Source organism: Drosophila yakuba, chromosome 2R (genome assembly GCF_016746365.2).
Source record: "Drosophila yakuba strain Tai18E2 chromosome 2R, Prin_Dyak_Tai18E2_2.1, whole genome shotgun sequence".
In the NCBI taxonomy this organism is placed as follows: Eukaryota; Metazoa; Arthropoda; class Insecta; order Diptera; family Drosophilidae; genus Drosophila; species Drosophila yakuba.
In genome coordinates, this window is record NC_052528.2 from 18,341,992 (window position 1) to 18,361,531 (window position 19,540).

The 19,540-nt window shown below is 44.0% G+C and overlaps 2 protein-coding genes, 1 long non-coding RNA gene and 2 other non-coding genes across 6 annotated transcripts in view; 3 read left to right on the top strand and 2 right to left on the bottom strand.

Moving 5' to 3' along the window:
* Nucleotides 1–18,764, top strand: part of LOC6531243 (mucin-5AC) — a 35,329-nt gene extending 16,565 nt beyond the window's left edge. For both annotated transcript variants that reach the window (XM_015195689.3, XM_039372145.2), the window contains exons 3-9: nt 8,680–8,915; nt 12,098–12,343; nt 14,099–17,155; nt 17,226–17,541; nt 17,605–17,735; nt 17,795–17,962; nt 18,029–18,764. In XM_015195689.3, the coding sequence (XP_015051175.1) occupies nt 8,680–8,915; nt 12,098–12,343; nt 14,099–17,155; nt 17,226–17,541; nt 17,605–17,735; nt 17,795–17,962; nt 18,029–18,361 (4,487 nt within the window). In that variant the 3' untranslated portion in view covers nt 18,362–18,764. The remainder of the gene's footprint in view (nt 1–8,679; nt 8,916–12,097; nt 12,344–14,098; nt 17,156–17,225; nt 17,542–17,604; nt 17,736–17,794; nt 17,963–18,028) is intronic.
* LOC120321002 lies at nt 5,695–6,385 on the top strand. Its single transcript, XM_039372146.2, has one exon. It carries the CDS (start codon nt 5,803–5,805, stop codon nt 6,280–6,282), a length of 480 nt encoding a protein of 159 aa, XP_039228080.1. The 5' UTR covers nt 5,695–5,802; the 3' UTR covers nt 6,283–6,385.
* On the bottom strand, nt 17,543–18,104 carry LOC120321003. Its single transcript, XR_005560546.1, has 2 exons — nt 18,013–18,104; nt 17,543–17,948 (listed from the first exon to the last, which is right to left on the bottom strand). It is a non-coding gene; the product is annotated as an uncharacterized LOC120321003 (long non-coding RNA).
* A 131-nt stretch (nt 18,765–18,895) lies between the features above and the next one.
* Trnaf-gaa lies at nt 18,896–18,968 on the bottom strand. The gene has a single exon. It is a non-coding gene; the product is annotated as a tRNA-Phe (tRNA).
* Nucleotides 18,969–19,139: 171 nt separating this feature from the next.
* Trnaf-gaa lies at nt 19,140–19,212 on the top strand. The gene has a single exon. It is a non-coding gene; the product is annotated as a tRNA-Phe (tRNA).
* Nucleotides 19,213–19,540: the final 328 nt, after the last annotated feature.

Consider the following 19,540-nt stretch of genomic DNA (forward strand, 5'->3'; position numbering starts at 1 on the left):
ATTTATGGCCAAGACGGCGAGCCAAGTCAAGACTTGACTTTAAGCCAAGCCCAGTTCAAAATCGAGCCGAGGAAGTCGAACCACTTTGGCACCCAGCACAATCTGTTTTTTTCTTTTCTCGATTCGAGTGCGCGGTTATTTGCAATCGCAAAAAAAACTCGTTTGCATTTGCGCCCGTAATTTAGTTTTAATATTTGCAATATAATTTTTTGTTGCTGTTGCGGCGGCTATCTGGTGCTTTTATTAGAGCACGCTTCGCAAATTACATAAAGCCAAAGGAGCAGCTTGAAAAAGAGAGCCACAAAAATAAATGTTGACTCCAGCAACAACATGGATAAAATGAACGTAAACAAAGTGCAGTCGCACCTCGACAAAAAAAAATTTACAAAAAATGAAAAAAACAAAATGTACAAAAATGGCTGGCACGAGCAAAGCTGACGAAGGCAAAATTCAATTCGGTGGGAAAAGAAGCGAGAGGCAGACGAAAAGCCAACATTCGAGTGTGAAGCACAAATCAAACATCAAATAATTGATAGAATATCGTAGACGCGACGTAGCGAAGACAGCCAGCAAAATGCAAAGCAGCGGCGGCCTTTCACCCAGAAATTTGGACTCCACACTCCAACTTTGAACCCAGCACGAGCTCCCAAGAAACCCAACAAAAAAATCCCAAACCAAAAACCGAAACAGAAAACATGCCAGCGAAGGGCCAACTCTGGATCGTAGCTGTATTCGAAGTCTTTGCCTTTGGCCAAGTCGTGTTTTTTGTGTGAGTGGGCTTAAAAGGAGGCGGCAGAGGGTGGCGGTGGGGTTTTTGCCACCCGCACAGGCTTAGAGCTGGAATTGAACCAGTTTTGTGTTTTGGCCACTTCGCCAATTCGGGAGTGGTATGGCCAACGCGAAAACCGGCTAAAGAATTTTCCAGCTAAGAAGTTTTTCATGTTCGGTTGCCATTTTCAATGAACCACGAACTCGAACATTCATTTCCATTGTCCTTTTAGGCGAAAATCATAAAAACTAATCTAAGTTTCAAGTAGTTAACATGGCTTAGGTAATAAATGGTTTTTCATTCTGCGATAATGTTTTTGCTAGTGGCGCAAAACCCAATTAGTTTGCAAATTTAGTGTAACGTGCAAAAGTCTGCATGTAAATTAATTTCGTAATCTTTAATACAAAGTAAACAAAAATTTATAACGAACTGCTAAATTGGAAAAATAGGTTTTGACTCAACGCTTGTCTCGAAGTGAAATTTTTGGAAACTTTTCCTATTAGTTTCCAATTTTCCAAATTGAATTCAAATATATTAACCAATTTAATAAAATACGACCTACCCTTTAGGCTTTGGATAAAAAATTAAATTGATGATGATTATTTAATTAAAAACAATCATGAGCCCAAAATCAAGCGTGGCCAATAAAAAATTGACTCCGATCGATGTTCGATGGTCGATGGAAATTTCACTTTCGTTTTGGGGCTCGGCCCTTGGGGTCTTTCGTTCACCAAATTCATTCATTTCGCCGCCCAAAAACACTGACCTCAGCGAGCATTACGTAAAGTGAGTCTTTCTCATTTTGTTTTTACTTTTGGCCAGCCACGCCCAGTAGTTGCTGCTGTGTTTACATTTTGTCTGGCGGCACATCGAAGGTTTTGAGCCTAAATGGTTTACAAATTTATGCGGTTTCCACCAAAAATGCTTTCGATTTCAGGCATTTTGATGACGAGCTCAAAGACCACGATTCCCAGGCGGAAGGGGTGGGAAAGCAGCGTCGACTTTTAATTTATATAACCCGAATATGATCCGTGGCTATGATGTGGACAAGATGGGCCACAGGCACAGGCACCTGCTAACATCTTGAAGAGCTCTAGAGTCCGCGTTACAGTTACAGTCACCCAGTTTAGTGGCGGACTTTTGCATTCACCAGCAAAAGCAACAAAAGCAGCCAACCTGTTCGCCCATTGACCAAAATTTGCGTATAATTGCCGTACAAGTTGCACGCTTAATGCAAATAGCCAAACAAGCTAGTTGGAAAAATAAATTAGGAAAAATAAAGCAAACTGTGAAATGTACATATTTCAAACCAGTTTAAATGGCCGTTGTTCGTTTGCTTTCTGGTTTTCATAATTGATTTATGTATCTTTTGTGAGAGCCCCATTTCCGAGTCCGCATAAACAATATCCGCTTGCCGATTGGCCAACGAAAAGCGAAAATTCCAATCAATCATTTATGCACACAACCCCCAGCCAAGGACATGGGCATTAGAATGCCACTGTCCCTCGACTCGGAGTGAAAAACGACTGAAAAACTTGGCCAACACCCGCACAACAAAGAACCGCAACGAGCCAGCCACATTCTAATCCCGGCCAGAACCTGTTTATGGCCCGGCAATTATTTCTGCCTTAATTGTATTTAATTTGCCCGCACTTCGGCGGGGGTGTGCTGTGCACTGAGTTGTTCTATTCTTTACATGCCGACACTTGACTTCTACTTTGAGGGTGTGGAGCTGTCTTCTGATTTCATTCGCTGCCTCCACTGGCCACTTTGGCGACGGAGCCGCATTCCCGAGGTGACAAGTCTTGGACTCACTTCCTCCACTCTCGCCGGCATTAGTTGGTGTTTAATTAAAGGGTTCTGTCATGTTAGACGCATTGATTAACGACACTAGCGTTTGCGATGCGCGCACCAGGAATGTTTCAAAGCGCAAAAAAATTATATATTATATATACAATATTTCATTTATTAAATCTACTTGCAATTAAGCAACTTCCGTATTGCCCATGATCTCTTGTTATTTCAGCGATATAGATCACTTTGGCTCCTTCATGAACTATAAACAGTTTTTATTTACTCGCTCCGTTTTGTTTGTTAGCCACTTATCGAAACACAAGCATCGCAGACTACCTCTGCAAATATTTCGCTATTTCAACAACAATGGGTAGATGTGAATATTGTTTATTTGCTGACAAACTATGTGCTCGTATTTGAAGTTTTGGTTTTGCATTCTGCCATTTGCTACTTGATGCCTGCTACTTGCCGCTTGCTGCTTGCTGCTGCCACTCGCTGCTGGCTTGCCACACATTTGGCCAGCCCAGTGGGTGCCCCCCGCCCAGTGCTCCACTCTCGAATGTTTGGCCAACAATAAAAGCCAGCCAGCTGGAGAGCTGGAGCTGTTGGCCGAGTTGCCTTGCAACAGTTTTCTTTGTTTTGGTTTTTGCAGTTGTTTTGCTTTCGGTTGCGCTGCGCACTGCTCGCATTCGGCTTACTTTGTGTAACAAGTTTGCATATGTAATTAACCGACTGCCAGTGGAGTATTAGTAAATAAAATTAAAAACTAAATCGGAATGTGCACGAGTTGGGCAAACGCCTCGCCTCGAATGATGTAAGCCCATGCGGCGTAGCAGTAAGCTTGCAAGTTCTTACAGTTCTCAAGGCGTCAACCAAAACAAAAGACTTAGGCGACAAACTAGCCATTTAAATGATCTCAAGAAAGTGATGAAGAGACTTGGACCAACAACTTGTCGATAGCGAGTGGGTGCAGCTGAAAAGGTAAACCCATTAGTGCGAATAATCTGCCGGCTGACTCACTTTCATCGCACAAACCTGACCTTGGGCCTGTGGGCATTATTTTCTAATTAGCGAATCGCCGCCGCAAGAACAGTGTCCACTTCTTGAAAAAAGACTTCTCAAGATTATTTGTCTTTGATATTATCGCCAGCGGAGTCGGAAGCTTATTGTTCTCGTTTCCAGTCTCCATTTTCAATTTTGCTGTTTTTTATGATTATTTCGTTGTTATCTTTCGTGTTGGTTCTGATCAGCTCGCCGAAGTCCATTAAAAGTGAGTAAATTAAATGAAATTTTGTCAAACAAAAAGAAGCACAATAGAAGCAATCATATCGGGTTTACTGAACTGGGCGCGGGTGTATGATGTCAGATCTAGGAAATGAGTTCTGCTTGGCCAGGCATCCAAGTATTTATGAGTTGGCTAGGCCTAGGTAACTTAAATATACTCATAACTATCTGGCAAATGGTAAATGGGAGTGTCTTTATTCGTGGCTCTGATTATCTCTAATGTGGGGTAAGTTTAAAATGTGGGAATTTGTTGAGTAATTGAGTGAATTGTTTAAGAATTCTTATCTCACTACGGGCAGTGCCTGCACACTATAACTATATTTTTGGGAGTGTAACTTTCAAAATGTTCAGCTTCATTCAAAACTGCAGGCAAAAGCAACGACCTTCAATAAACAAAAAAACGAAGAAGAAGCCCCTTTAACAATAAAAGCAACAATAGCGAATGCATCGCAGAGAGCGACGAGCCAAGAAACTTGATTAAAGTTAAGAAAAACGTAAAGTTCAACTTGTTTCTGCTGTCATTTGTTGCTGTTTCTGTTTCTGGCTGTTTGCTTCGCTTTTGTTGCACTTCTGCTGAAGTATTTGCGCCATGGCTTGACATTTCGCACAAAAAGCAAAAAACAAACAAAACAAAAAGAAAACAAAAACAAAAAAGTAACAAATGAAGAAGAGGCTGCAAGATTTCATGCTTTTATTTTCGCAATTGGTTGCACCAGCCCAGCCCAGTGCGATATAATGAATCTAAAAATGCCCTGGGCTATTGTCACTAGCGTAATTAGCCGGCTGCTCTCAAGACCCCAATGGCATTATCTATAATATATCAACTGATGTGCGAGCCCTGAGATCGGCGGAATTGCCAGCTATAATGCCGTGCAAATTTCAAATTCTTTACTGCAAAACCGCAAATGTCAAGACGCGGAGTGCAATATGCCACAGTGGTCGTGGGTAAGTTAAATATTTAAGTCGGATCTTATTAAGTCAATGATTAAATTCAAGCCACACCTTTGAGCCAAGATTAATTTATCCAGAAAAAGAAAGAAAATATTAAACAAGTCAAAAAGAAGGTGCAACCCATTAAATGACTTATCTACGTCAAATAAAACATATTTATGGTCACTTAAAACTGAAACCTCCATGGATGTAAAAATCAATTAGTTACAAATGTGCTAAAGCGCTTAAAAACATTAGAATGTTATAATTAGGGCTCATATTTAGTCATAAGTGGTTATAAAGCAACACTTATTAGCAGTCTCTGCAGAATGCACTGTGCTGGGTGAATAGCACTTGACGTGACCAGTCTGGGTACCGAATACCCACTACCAACTACCGATGGCCGGCTGAAAATGGTATTGCATTGAACCGCTTGGCCCACAGAACGCCCCTCGCCAGTTGGCGGCCCCATTGTTTCGACCATTTTTCTATTCCTTTTTTTTCCGTTCGGTTTCGCCAAATGCCAAATGGAGACGACAGTTAGAGAGCCACCTTGGCTAAGCTAGAACCGCTGGACAGGCGGCTAAGTTGAAACGGATTCGAAAGCCATTGTAGTAGCTTCCTTTGGTGCAGCTTTCAAAGGGTCTGTCACATGGATACCTTTGCACAAAGGGCAGTACAATTCGGTTGGAAAAGCACACTCCTATTATTAAGTATAATTTCCAGTAAAGCAAAGAAACAAATCGCAAACTCAATTGGGAATTTTGAGCAGATCAAGAAGCAACCAAATTAGCAAATCTGAAAATTGTAATGGTTAACAGGGGCTAAGAATGAAATGCCCCAAAAGAGGCAGGTAAAATAGACTAATATCACTAACATAAGATAGATCCAGTTGACAGGGCGGCTAAGTTTAAACAAATTCGGAAGCTATTGTAGTAGCTTCAAAAGGCACTGTCACATCGAGACCTTTGAACAAGGGCCAGTAAACAAATTTCCAATAAAGCATCGTGGCCACATGTAGTAAAATGGATTTGGAAGGCAACGGGGACTGCTCGGCAGGCAGCCAAATTAGCAAGTCGGAAGATTTGAAGTCGCCAAAAGGGACAAGGAATCACATGACCGAGAAAACCAAGAAGAATCTTCTAAAGAAAACCACTAAGGCGGGGTCACCACTGGCTAAGCATTTGAAAATCAAGTGCATGATAAAGGAAAGAGTTAAAATGGCGCAGGACAGGAAATTCAAAGAGCTGGCACTTAAGAAGTTCGCAAAGGATAAACCACTGCAGGATGGGATCATGCGCAGTGATAAGCTGAAGTCCAAGCGTAAGGTCATGTTGGTGGAACCATCATTGAAGTCCATACGTCCCAAGATGCTTGGCCGGCGCCCAACTCCGATGCCTTGTCCTCGAAAAAGAAAGAAAACACGTTCAAAGACCTTGCCAAAATTCGTTCCCTTGTGTCAGAAAAAAAACCAGGTCGTCAAACAAGAATCCTCCGAAGAGTAATAGTCCGTCTACTATGAAAATTGTAATATATGCATTTTTATAAATTTGTTTGTTATTTTTGTTTTTGTTTCTTCAACTAATATAATTGGATGACACATTGAAATTTGCTTACCTATCCACGCTCTTCTGAGTCTGCTCACATATTGAATCCTCAAAACTCAATTACAATAAATTCCAATTGCGATCGATAGGCTTATTTATGCGACAAGAGCCCGAAGGTTGCCGGCGTCTCGTAAAATTCTGTCCAGAAATAGGCAAATGTGTCACGACATCGAATCGGCGTATTTGAATTTATTTCGATGGTTTTTCGATTTTGGGTCAAGTGCGCACAGAATGCTAATAAGTTGCTGCTCCTCGAAGAAACAAGAAGCCACAAAAATAGTTGTGGCAAGAAGAAAAACAAAGTGTATTCACCCACATACGAACTGCAATGCCCACTTAGATATATGGAACACTAGTGCAGTGTCAACGGCAATGGAGGATGAACGATTTGATCTACCTTCTGCGGATTAGAGCGAGCTACGCTGGAAATAGTAACCACTCTTGCCACAGTGCAGAAGGAAAAATGTTTTCATTTGTGGTCTCGCGCTGGATTTGAACTCGGGACCCACAAGAATTAATTCAAGAACATCAGGAGAACTTAGACCGCAGCACCATCGAACCTTTCAAAGCAAAATGAGCTAAGATCTAACCCAACCCCCGCAGCAAGCAGTGGTCCAATCAGAATGGCAAGCAGTGCGCATACGCGTAAAGTAAATGTAGAATTCTAAATAATTATTTTGAATTAATTAATATTAATATCTTTATTATGCAAAAAGAGATTTTTTTCACTCATGAATAATGTAACTTCAGCATTTTTTCCAATTAATTTTCAAGAATTTGTACATGTACTCAATAACAACAAAGGAAGTGGGCGTGTTTTTGAACGAGCATCAACACTCAACGGGCTGCTGCAACCGCCTTGGCACACAATTTTTCGGGTATACGAGTATGTCTTCTGACAGATCTGTGGGCCATTAATCAAACCCTAAACTAATCTCCAGTCAGTCATTTCGACAACTCGCGCCAAATGTGCGAGACATGCGACGCCTCGTCGCGTTCTTAGATGCGATAATAAACGGCAATTACTTGCAGTTAAAAAAAGCGTTTCAGTTGAAAACAAGGTGTGAAGCCCAAAAGTGCCAGATAAATTCGAATCGAATCGAATGGATGTGGGCGTTGGTTGGTCCCCACTCCAAAATTTCCAGCTCTCGAGGCTCTTGCATAAATTCGTCTGATAAAGTTTTCAATGAATCGCTGCTGCGGCTGCACTGCCGTTTGAAATACTGCGGCCATATGATATTTTAATTTTCAATTAGCGACTTGAAAATCTGTCGACACAGGGGAAAAACAAAAATTAACTTCGTGTGGTTGTGCTGCATTTTCTTGTTTTCTTGTTTCGTATTTTTAAGGCAAGACGCAGTGGGTCAAAGAGTCAGGATTGTGATGCATGCAACATAGGCTGCAAGTTGGGTGACTGTTTTCCACTTCATCATCCTACTACACACGAAATATTTCGCCAAAAAGGCAATTATTTCAAATAATATTCACTGGTACACTTTTGCTACAGTTTCGTTTTCCAATCACTCATAATCTGAAGTAAAAAGCCGAGTTGAGCAATAATAAGCCGGCAAAGATGTTGCAAAGTAAACATGAAAAATGGGACAAACAGGTCTTAACATTTAACAATTTAATAACGTATTATTAGCTTAACAACATGAATATCTATAAAATATAATAGGCTCTTATTATATGATATTTATGGAGAAATCGTAGTGAACTTTTGTAGGCTTCCAGATTTCCTAGTAGTTTGTGATTAGTTGTTGTAAAATCGAAGAAATCCCCTAAACTTGCCGAATTTTCTACCGAACCCAGCGTTATTCACTTGATTCACATTCACTTTTGTTTGACAAATGCGGCGGAAAAGGGGCAAAATGTTTTCAAACCATCACAGTGTGCCAAAGGTATGAAATTCCATAAATGTTCATGTTATTTTCACATTGATACATCATTTTTCATTGCTATTATTCAAATGCAAGAGAAATGTTTCACGTTTGGGCATTGCTATATTAAAAAGCTTAAGTTTCTTTTTAACGGAAAAATAAATACAGCATTTTTGCACCACTGTGCTGGTTGTGACAAATTTGTGACCCAAAATATTTCGCGCCAGCCGGAGGCTGTGTTTATTTATTTATTTATTACACTTTTGGCGCAATTAAGAGCAATGATTTTCGGGTTTCGCGGCTGTGCGTTTCATGGCCATGCGTTGCCAGAGGCGCTGGAGTGAACAAATTAATTCAATTAATTGATTGTTGACACATTTACGCATTTGACTAACAACCACTCTGCGACCTTCAGATACTTCCAGCTACTATTTCCCATCGCAAAATCGATTTGTGCCATCATCCGGATCCTTTCCACGCGCCCAGCCGCCCTCGCTGAGTGGATTCCGGGCCAGTTCCGGCGGCTTCTCCCCGTCGCCGGGCTCCTACCAGGAGCAGCTCCTGTTCATTGCCAACGAAAATGCCAAGCAATCGCCGGCGGCAGCCAGTTCGCCATTCGGAGCTCCATTTGCAGGCAGTTCCCAGTTTGCGGTAAGTTGCACCAAAAAATTCAAATTCAAATTCAATTATTTCCCCATTACATTTCCTTATTCGGCGAGGGGGCGTTCAAGCAGCTCCGCTCTGGGCAATTAGTGGGTTTTTCCTCGCTTTTTTCGGCTGTTTTTATTTCGGTCGTAGGCACGTCAGTCAATCAACGCCGAAAACGAAATCAAATCGAATGCAGAATGCAAAATGCACAAGCATTTCCACATGCCACATATGAAATTTGATTTGCCAAAATTGCAGGCCGGAATTTGGAAAGGCAGGATACTGAATACTCAATGTCTAGGGATCGTTGTGGATCATGGAGCTGCATAGACATTTAAAGGGGATTTAGTAAACTTCAAAGTTCAGCCACTCGCTTTTATCTGCGTACTATCTAATTTTTCTGGGGGCCTTTACATGTTCAACGTATGTATTTTAACGGCACGCGACTGTCAAAAACTGTTACATACTTTTTAATATATCCAGAGGCCGCACGCTAGCACGTCAGATAGATATAAAAAGTGCAATCAAATTATAGATATAAAGTATATGCGTGAACGAAATGGCGGCAACTGCCGACTGACCATTTGGATATCCACACACTTTCACTTGACCAAAGTCAAACAAAGCGAATCGGCTTCTGCATATCAACGAATATATGCGTGAATAATTGCCGAGCATTCGAAGCCATGCGAAGAGTTGCGTTGTTTCTTAATTGAAAAAGTGTAAACTCACATTGTTTATGATGCGATGAACACGCACTTTGCAGCTTTGGCCCTAATTGAAATGGCTTTGTTGGCCAGAAAGGGGGAGGAGGTGCTGCCCCCCAGCGGGATGGCTGCACCATCAATTCCCAAGTTGCAGTGCACGATCTGCAGCTGAGCCACCAGTCCTGACTTATCCATACCCTTCGCTGTGGTAACCCACAATAGTGGAGTTATGAGACTTTAGTTACGTTATGAGACCATAGTTGAGATGGTACTGCCATCTTCGTCATCATCCGACTTCTTTATGCGCTATAGAAGAACTCAATTAACCTGGTTTAGGTGGCATTGGGGTAACCCTTTAGAACGCATTCTCCAGCATGCATGCTGACAGCTCCAAGCTCCAGGCTGCAGTCGAAGGAGCAGAGCTACTGAATAGGTCCTCCCAGCAGTGCCATCTCCCATCTCCATCTCCACCCATCAGCTTATCACAAGGCGTAATGGAAATGGTGAGTCGTCTGAATGGCGACTGATTGGCCAATGGTCAAGTCGAGTGTGTTGGTCCAAGGGGAAAGTGCGTCGTAATGACGCAGTGAGTGTTGGCGGTGCAATAACCGTCTTCCGCGGCTAAAACTGCTTTCCAGCGACGTGAGCGAGGCTTTCATAGTTTCATTATGCTATCCATATTGACAAATGCCTTAGAAACGTTTGTTTTTAATTTCCCCCACCGACCGACGATCGCTTTCTTCGCCGCCACACACCAACTACCACACAAAGCACCATCTCCAGTCCAACTGTTGACAATGGGCAGTGAAAATTTGACATGAGAGCATATCAGAGCATATGCGAGTATGTAAGCCCACACCAAACTGGAAAAAATATGTTGCAATCGGAAACGAGCTCTATTCAAGTACACATATTATGAAAGTCGCTGCTAAGCATTCTAAGAGCAGGGAAAGCTATCTAAAGAAAATGATGTTTATGTTTGGTTTAATATCATATATCAAGTAGCAGATAGATAGATAGTCACTGAAAAATATAAAATATTTTTAGACAAGACAAAGCTTTTCTCCCTGTGTAAAAGCGAGAAGTAGAGCCGCCCATTAAGTGACTGCTAATCAGAGTAAGTCCATGGACCCAAGACCGCATTTCCAGCAGGAGAGAAAATCTGTGGCCGCCCAGATTGAAAATGCTGGGTGATCTTGGAGGGGGAGGCGTGGATTTTCTGATGCGTAAACCGATCCGCCAAGAAGCGGAAAAATAAGTGCATTGAAATGCGCCTTTTAGCAACAAAACTCGCGTTTTGTATGCAATTTGCTTAACAGAGCACAACTTTTGAAGCCAATGCAGTCGCAAAAGGCCCGAGTACACTTTCAAAAAGCCAAAACACAACACACCAGCCAAAGTCGAAACAATACCAATCATAATGGATTGGAGTACAAGAAGTACTTGGAGTATTGGAGGCGAAACTGGCGGCAATTTGGTTTTTGGATTTTCGATTTTGGCCTGCGATTGGATAATTAGTGAGTCGCACTGGATACCGCCTTCAACGACCTTGATACACTTCAATCAAATATTTTCAATCGATTTCCATTGTTTGCTGCAGCTTTCAGTGTGGATTTCTATAGTAATCCGTCTACAGCTCCATGGCATTGTCTGCAACACGTCGAAGGTGCTTGAGTAGGGTCTGCTCGATCTCTTCTGAGCACTCAAGTGTTCCAAGCCCACCTGAAGTTGCCCTGATTACGGACTTTGTCACCTGAAGACCCTGCTTATGATAGTTCTGTCACTTTAGCCGACTTTGGGCTATCAACCTAAGACCTCGATCAATGTTGGCTTAAGTCAGCTTAGAAAATTGTTATGTAAGGCAGTTATAGAGTTATTAATTTGCTTTCCTTCTTGGTTGAATATCTCTATATTTGGTTTCGAAACTAGAAGATTGCTTGCATATATTGCTGACTAATCCAGTTGGTAAATACCGACCTTTAAGCACGGAAAAGATTCTGATTCACCATGATTCACTTGGTAATTCAGGAATTTTTTCGATGATTCCAACTGCAAATTCCCTATACCTATTCATCATTAATTCACCTATAGCTTCTATAAAGCACTCACTAAATAGACAAGTCAATTAACAAACGTTTGGACATTTTAGACGCATAGCTAATAACTTTCATACTTTCTTAATTACAAGTTCACCATCCAAAAGCAAAGATTGTCCAGAGAAAAGATTAATATACACCCCTCTTAATGATGGGTAAATGGCCAGTTCAATAACCCAATGCTGAAAATCCTTCTGAAGAACGTTGCTGGCTATTCCCATGTACACTTAATTATAGGCCCATTCTGCTTCCAGCTTTAATCCATTATTTATCAGGTCGTTTATATTATTTGACAAAAAAACAGCAGAAAAAACAAAAAGTAAAACTAATTAACCTGCTTTGCCATAACACCATTAAAAAAACCCACCTCTCTGTTCCATAGAAACCGAATCGCCAGACGGACTATTACGATATCTCGCCACGCCCCTTTGGAGTGCCCTCGGGGGCGGGACCAGCGGCAGCTGGAGGAGCGGCCACGTCCGCATCGGTGACCAATGGCTTCACACGCTCCAAGGCGATACGGAATGGATCGGGGAACAGCCTCAGTGGTGGATTCCAGCCGCAGACGCAGCGCATCAATGTGCCCCACCAGCAGACGCAGTTTCTGGCCCACTTCAGCGAGTCTGGGGTAAGCAACTGGAACACTTCAAGAAAAAGTGTGTTATAAGTGTATAAATAAGTGCTTGAATGAAAGTGGAGTCTGCTTACATTAACTTACGCTGCTTACTTTAATTAACTTAACAAAAGTATAAAATAAATATTATTATATATATTGGCCACTTTTGAGACTCTGTGCAATAACAAACCGATTTTTATAAGTGTACATCAAGATGTAGAGTGCAGATCGAAAGAAAGTAAGAGCGACAGAAAACCAATCTCAATTGGCATAACAAGAAGCACTCGGGTTCGGGCAAAACAATTTCGCTTCGGCATTGCATAACAAGTTAACAAAACAATTGGCTCTGCTCTGATTTTGGCCGATATCAGTTTTTTGTTTTGTTTTTTATTTCGATTTCGGGGAGTTAGGAGTTGGGAGTCTTACGTGACTTCCAAACAGTAAATGCTTTGCGGCGTTTATTTCTTTTTATTTTTTTTTCTTTTTGGCAACTCAAGTAGCCAATCTTCAGAACCAGTTCCAAGCCACGCGAGCTCTAGTTTTTGCTGTTTGCTGTTTAATTTTAAAATAAAAAAAGGAAACAAAAAATAACGAACCCACACAAAAACCGCAGAAAAAGGCCAAATCGAATTGCGGCAAAAATATTTTACCTTTCACCCTACTGCATTTCATGCTCCACATTTTTGATTGTTATTTGCTCAACGTTTTGGCCAACCAACGAACTTTGTTCATAAATCATGTTCGCATTACCAGCCCCTCTTTCCAAATCTCTGTTTACTTTTGAAGCTGTTCGAATAGCAAGTGTTTATTCACATATAACTTGTGTATTTTCAAGGAGATAATATTTACATACCAGTAGTAGTATGTATACTTTGCTACGAACTCATAATTGAAATGTCAGAGCGGAAGCGTTTCTCGCTCCGGTTTCCCTTTCCGTTTTCGCGTTTTGCCCACATAAATTTCTCAAGTTAATTGCAGCAATTTTTTGGCCCATTCGAAATGGGCGAAAGTGCTGCCTTGATCGATGCCCGCTTAAACATCAAATCAGCTCACGATTAATCGGCCATAATAACAATTGCTAGTGGGCGCTCAAAACCCATTAGTTGGCATTACTTTTGAGTCAATCATTCTCTATTGACTCAACCTGCTGCAATCCACTGCCAATCTCCAATCGTCTTCATGGCTCCAAGACTGGCCCACGCTGAGAAAACACTGTATATCTGCTAACTGATAAGTACTACTATATATTCCATATTCAATATTAGCGTTAAAATAGTACTAACTACCAGTTGAAAATGCATACTGAAAATGCTGCTATGATCGGGTGCAAAACGATCTTATTTTTCGCTGTGCAAGTGGATTTGGCAACCTGCTGCGGGGAATCTTCCAACTTTGACAGTCGCGAGGTTGCCTTCACATAAAAATTAAATAAATACGAGCGCATAAATTATAGATGAACGGATGGCTGTGTGAAGGGGGGTGGGGGGTTGGCATCTGGAAATTTGCACAAAACGCTTTAGACAAATTTGAGAATCACTTGAATGGCACCGTGGTTGCGAAGAGTTCGCACGCCACACAATTGACAGCAGAGGAACCGCAGAGATTGCGGCTCCATGTCGAAACTGTAACAGTTTCCCATGACGATAGTCGAGTCGAGGCTGTGAACGGAGATCTGCAGCTGTGGCTTCTTGCCAATGGTGTATTAGATCAAAACCGTAATCCAAACAATGCGCGTATTAATAACACACCAAACTCTTCTTTTTGCAGAACGAAAAGCGTCCGGTGACCAGCAGCAGTCGTCCATTTGGCAATGGAGGCTTCTCACCCACCCGCACACGAACTCAGGCACCGGTTTCGGCTCTTCCGGAGAACCCAGCCACTCCGGCAGCCACGGCCTTCAGACCGCGTAATCGTTATCAACCCGGCAGCTCCACTGCATCCACCACAACCACAACTACGAGCAGTGCGGAGGTGAGCAGCAGGCGGTACAACCGCTTTGGCAGCAACCGGGCCAAAGCCACCAGTACCAGCACCACCTCCACCACACAGAACACGCCCTCGGAACGTCCCAGTTTTGGCAGGAAGTCACCGAATCCCAGGCGACCCGTTTTCATCAGTCGCGAGGTCAACGAACCGGTGAGCGTGGTCAGCAAGCGACCATTCAACTACAGTGGAGCCAGGCTAAAGCTGCCAGCCAGACCCACCGCTCGCACCACCAGCACCACCGAAAGCGCTGAGGCCGAGGAGGAGGAGCCCCTGGATGAGGAGGAGGACGAGGAGGAGCACGAGGGCAGTGATGAGCAGTACGAAGAGGAATCCGACGAGGGAACCGAAGAGCACTCGGAGTCCTCGAGCCTGGAGAAGTTGCCACTCCAGGAGGAGGCCGTTACCCCAGTGACAGTGGCCAAGAATGAGGCATTCGCACATGTTGAGCCTTCCGAACCCACCACCAGTTCCGAAACGGATCACGAAAGCAGCACCAGCAGCACTGAGGAGAGCCAAACTGATGTGTCGGAGGTGACCAACGGCGAGGCTGAGGTCACCAGCGCTGAGATTGAAGTCACCACTCTGCCCCCAGTGCATGAGGAGGAAATCGTAGACGAACCCACCACGATTATTCCGCCGGAGAACCAATCCACGGAGGATGCTCATGTGGATGAACAAACCGTAACCACCGAACCGCCTGTGGATAGCACCTCCAAAAGGGAAGAAATCGAAAACGTATCCAAGCCAGAGGAATCCAAGTCATCGAAGCAAGAGGAACACAGCACATCGAAATCTGAGAATCAGAGCCTAAACAAGCAGGAGGAGCAGTCCGAGTCCCAGTACGATGATGAAGGCGAAGGTGAGGACTATGAGTACGATGATGAGGAGGGTAGTGAAGATTCAACCAGCGAAGTGGAGAATCATGACTCCAAGCCATCCACGCCCAGTGCTGATCATAAGGACGATCGCGAAATCATTTCGGTGGTAACCACCAAGAGCGTGGTCAACGGATCCACAATTTTACCAGTGCCAGTTACTCCGAGCACCAACTTTGCAACCGAGGAGGAAGTTGAGTCTTCCCATGCTGACCTCAAATTGGAAACTACCACATCCATGACCTTGGAGGAAGAGAAAGGCCCGAATGCTACCGAAAACTATGTGGTTGTGGCCTCCATCCAGCCCAGCCGCAGCATCAATGGAGCCAGGTTCCTGCCTTTCCCGGCCATTGAGCAGGAGGAGACGAAACAGACGCTCTCTGAACTGGAGCGCAAGGTGCATTCCAAGCAGCAGCAGACTCCAGCTCAAAAGCAATCGGAGGGCAGCGAGGAGGTGCAGGACAACTCCTCCATCCAACCTCCAATAGTTTCCTCCACGGAGAGCATCATTGACAAGCTGGATCGAGTGCAGTCAGAGCTTTCCAGTGGCTTGCTATCTGGCAAGTATCCCATCATCAGCCAAATGGACTCCTCCACACCAGCAACCAGCACCACTGTGGGCACAGGTCCCGGAAAATTTGTGCCCCACATCAGGAAGTATCAGCCCAGGACCACATCATCCGCTCCCAGAACCACCAGCAGCAAGGTGAAGGTGCAGCATTTCGATGACGGTGAAATGGATGAGCTGGCCACCCTTCTTCCTGTGGGCTTCAAGCCCAGGCCGAGCTACAAAAATCGTAAGATAACGACCACCACATCCACCACAGAAGCACCGTCCGCTGAGCTATCCAAACAGAAACCAGGACGCAACTCCACCATCAGTCGATCGTTCAAGAGTGGTCACGTGGCCGTGCAGGATGTGGCGCAGGCTGGACTACTGCCGAAGGGGTATAAGCCACCCAAGACAACGACTACAACGAGCGCTACCGAAAAACCGGAGGAGAGCAGTCCAAATACTTCATCGGGACTTGAGAGTCTCTTCAGCGAAATCCAGTTCGACGACAAGTTGGCCTCCCTGCTGCCCAAGGACTACAAATTGAACAGTGCCCCCAAGCAGCAAGTGAAAAACACCACCACCACTGCCACTCCGTCAACCACCCAAAGGAATCTGCCAGTTGCCGTGCCCTTCGATGATCTGAGCACCTTTCAGCTGCCTCCTGGATATAAGGCTCCCGAGCCCAAGGAGGAAACCAAGCTGCCAGCAGGTGTGACTCCCATTAAAATAGATTCGTTGAAGGACCTGCTACCTCCTGGATTCAAGTTGAATGTAACGGAGAGCGATGCTAGCGACGAGATTCCCGCTTCCCTGTTGCCACCTGGCTACAAAGCCAAGAAGCAGCATCCCGCCTCAACCACCACCACCACCTCTACGACAACGAGTAAACCCACCGTGTTGGCTTCCAGCACCACTGAAGCAGCTGTAACGGAAGCGGCAGGTGGAAGTGGCTTCAAGGTCGTGTTCCCCAAGGGAAACCACAAAAGGTTGGGTGCGCACCGCCTGACAACACCTCATCCCTCCGGCGATGAAGGAACAACTGCGTCCTCGAGCTCCAACCTGCACGTGATGATCAAGAAGGGTCCACCGACCAGGGCCACCACCGAGTTCACCGGCTGGCCAACTCCTCCGACCACTCCGCTGTCCATCGACAAGCTGAACGCAGAGACCATTAACTTTGAGGATTTGTTGGCCGCCAGTGGAACGAGTAGTACGACGAGCACTACCACAACTACGACAACTACAACCACAACGACCACTCCACGCCCCACAAAACCGGGTCACTGTACCGCCGACTGCGACTTGGCTGCCACCATTAAGATCATCGACGGTGTGGCATGGAAACCAGAGCTACTCGATCACAACACCGTGGAGTGGAAGAATCTGGCTCACGAGCTGGAGGCTCAGGTAAATGATTCCTCCTATCTGGGGTACGAAAAAGCTTTGTTTTACCATTTTCACCTCTGCTCTTTACCAGCTCAACGAAGTTTATTCCGAAGCTCCGCAGCTGAACAAGTGGTACAAAAAGGTGCGTATTGATAGCTTCAGCAAGGGCAGCGTCCTAGTCGACTACTACGTGGAGCTGGCCAACATAACCGAGGATGTGGATACCCTGGAAATCCGCCAATTGTTCCACGATGCTCTGACTAAGCCATCTACCCCAGTGCTGCCGGATAAGGATGCCCAGGAGAATGAGACGGATAGCGTCTCGGGACCGCAGGAGGAGCAGCTAGTGACCGCCAGCTATCAGATGGGCAAATACATAATTGATCCGGTGGCCACAGATTTCAGTGGTTAGTTTAGAAGACCTTTTCTATTTCACTTGGAACTTTATCTATTTATATTTTGTCGTGCAGTCATAGCCAAGAATGCTCATACCAATGTGGAGTTTGCAGAGGAGGATCTGCTCATTCCCCAATGGGCCATTGTCGTCATAGTGATTGGAGTAGGTTCCCTGGTGTTTGTCGTCATCTTTGGTGTCACAGTGGTAAGTTGGAAGATCATTTGAACATTTTGATTCTTGGTTAATAACATTCCTTTTTTCAGTTGCTCAATCGACAGAAGAGGGCCAAGAAGACCCCCATTCCTCTGACCAATGATATGCTAAACGAGCTAAAGGTTAACCACATGGGTGGTGCTGACAACTATGGCGTGGATGATTTCTATAACATCGACGATCCTTGGAACGATACCAAGCAACCTATTAAGCCAAAGGTGGGTGTACCTGCCTCAGGTTTTTTGAAGTTCCTTCCAGTCAAACTTACATAACTTTTCTTTCAGCGCTTTACCAACTCAATGCACGGTAGCAATAGTTCCAACATCTACGACAGTTGGCGATCCACCAGGCATGCGCACACCAGCGGAGATTACTTTTACGACCAGCAGCCAACCTATTCCCAGAAGGGAGACTCGCTGAAGAGGCCGCAGCTCCACCATGGTAACCACAGCAGTCACAGAGAGTACCCCGCCCACCACCACCAGGCGTCGCAGCAGCACCAGCAGGCGTACGGTCACCAGTATCCGGATGCCTTCGCCGATGCCCATCAGATGTACAGCTACAACAACCACGCGAGTCGGACGCGCTATTCCCGCGACTATGATCCCGATTTTTGAGCGGGCTCTCTTAACTTGACGGGACAGGATTGGAGTGGAGTGGAGCATCCATCCAACCGTCCTTGTACTAGCTTTAGTAACTTGCGAACGATTTTGAGTTGTAACTAAATAGCGTAAAGAATCGTAGTTGTAATGCTGCTATAATTTATCGTACTGCCTGCTGGCTTGGCTCTAAAGTCGTCCACTTTTCAGTACCCACAGCCAGCCGTAGCTAAACTAAGTTAAGCTATATACTTTTGAATACTTAATGGAGCTACTATATCTGGATGCCTTACACTTCCGCTTAACATACGTATGAAGGAAATGTTTCTTAATAGAACGTTGGGGGTTTGCCCCGGAAAATAAATAGTCATGCACTCTTAGTTAATCCTAGGTCATATGTAAAACTAGATACACTAAAATATATACTTTGTATTATTTAAAGTACTGGCGGCTTGCTATACTACTAATGGATGTCTAGTTTTAGACAAAAAATAAAAAACAATTTATACGATTTACAATTGAATGAATTTTTAAATTATAAAAAAGTTAAATTGCCGAAACCCGGGATTGAACCGGGGACCTTTAGATCTTCAGTCTAACGCTCTCCCAACTGAGCTATTTCGGCAGTTGGGGCGCTTACGGCAAAAGCCGATTTTTACACCAGTGATGGTTTGAGTCTAATTGTTGTCAGTGTTGTAAAATTCGAAATCCATCTAGCAAAGACGACTACCACTACCAATTACTTATTATATACGAGCTTAATACTAGTGCCACTTTAGGCAGAACCTTAGCATCCGCCGAAATAGCTCAGTTGGGAGAGCGTTAGACTGAAGATCTAAAGGTCCCCGGTTCAATCCCGGGTTTCGGCAAATCATTATTTTTTGACTCAAGCAAAAGTTTGACACCGAACTCGAAATTTTCTAGTGAATAAAACAACAATTATTTAAGGCTCATTTATTTTTAATCCCTTTTGGTTAATGGAGCAGAGTCCTTGTCAATGTGCGCAGAATTTCTGCCTTAGAATCCTTAGTATTTTGATTTCTAGACCTCGCTAAAGCTAAAGAGTTAACGATCAATTTGTGTTGTATTTTGAAAGAGTTACTTCTATTTGCTTAAATTCAAGGGTTGAATCCTTGTTTACAATAAAAAAGTAATAGATCTCACATATGCACTACTTTTTGGGGGTATGGAGGGTAC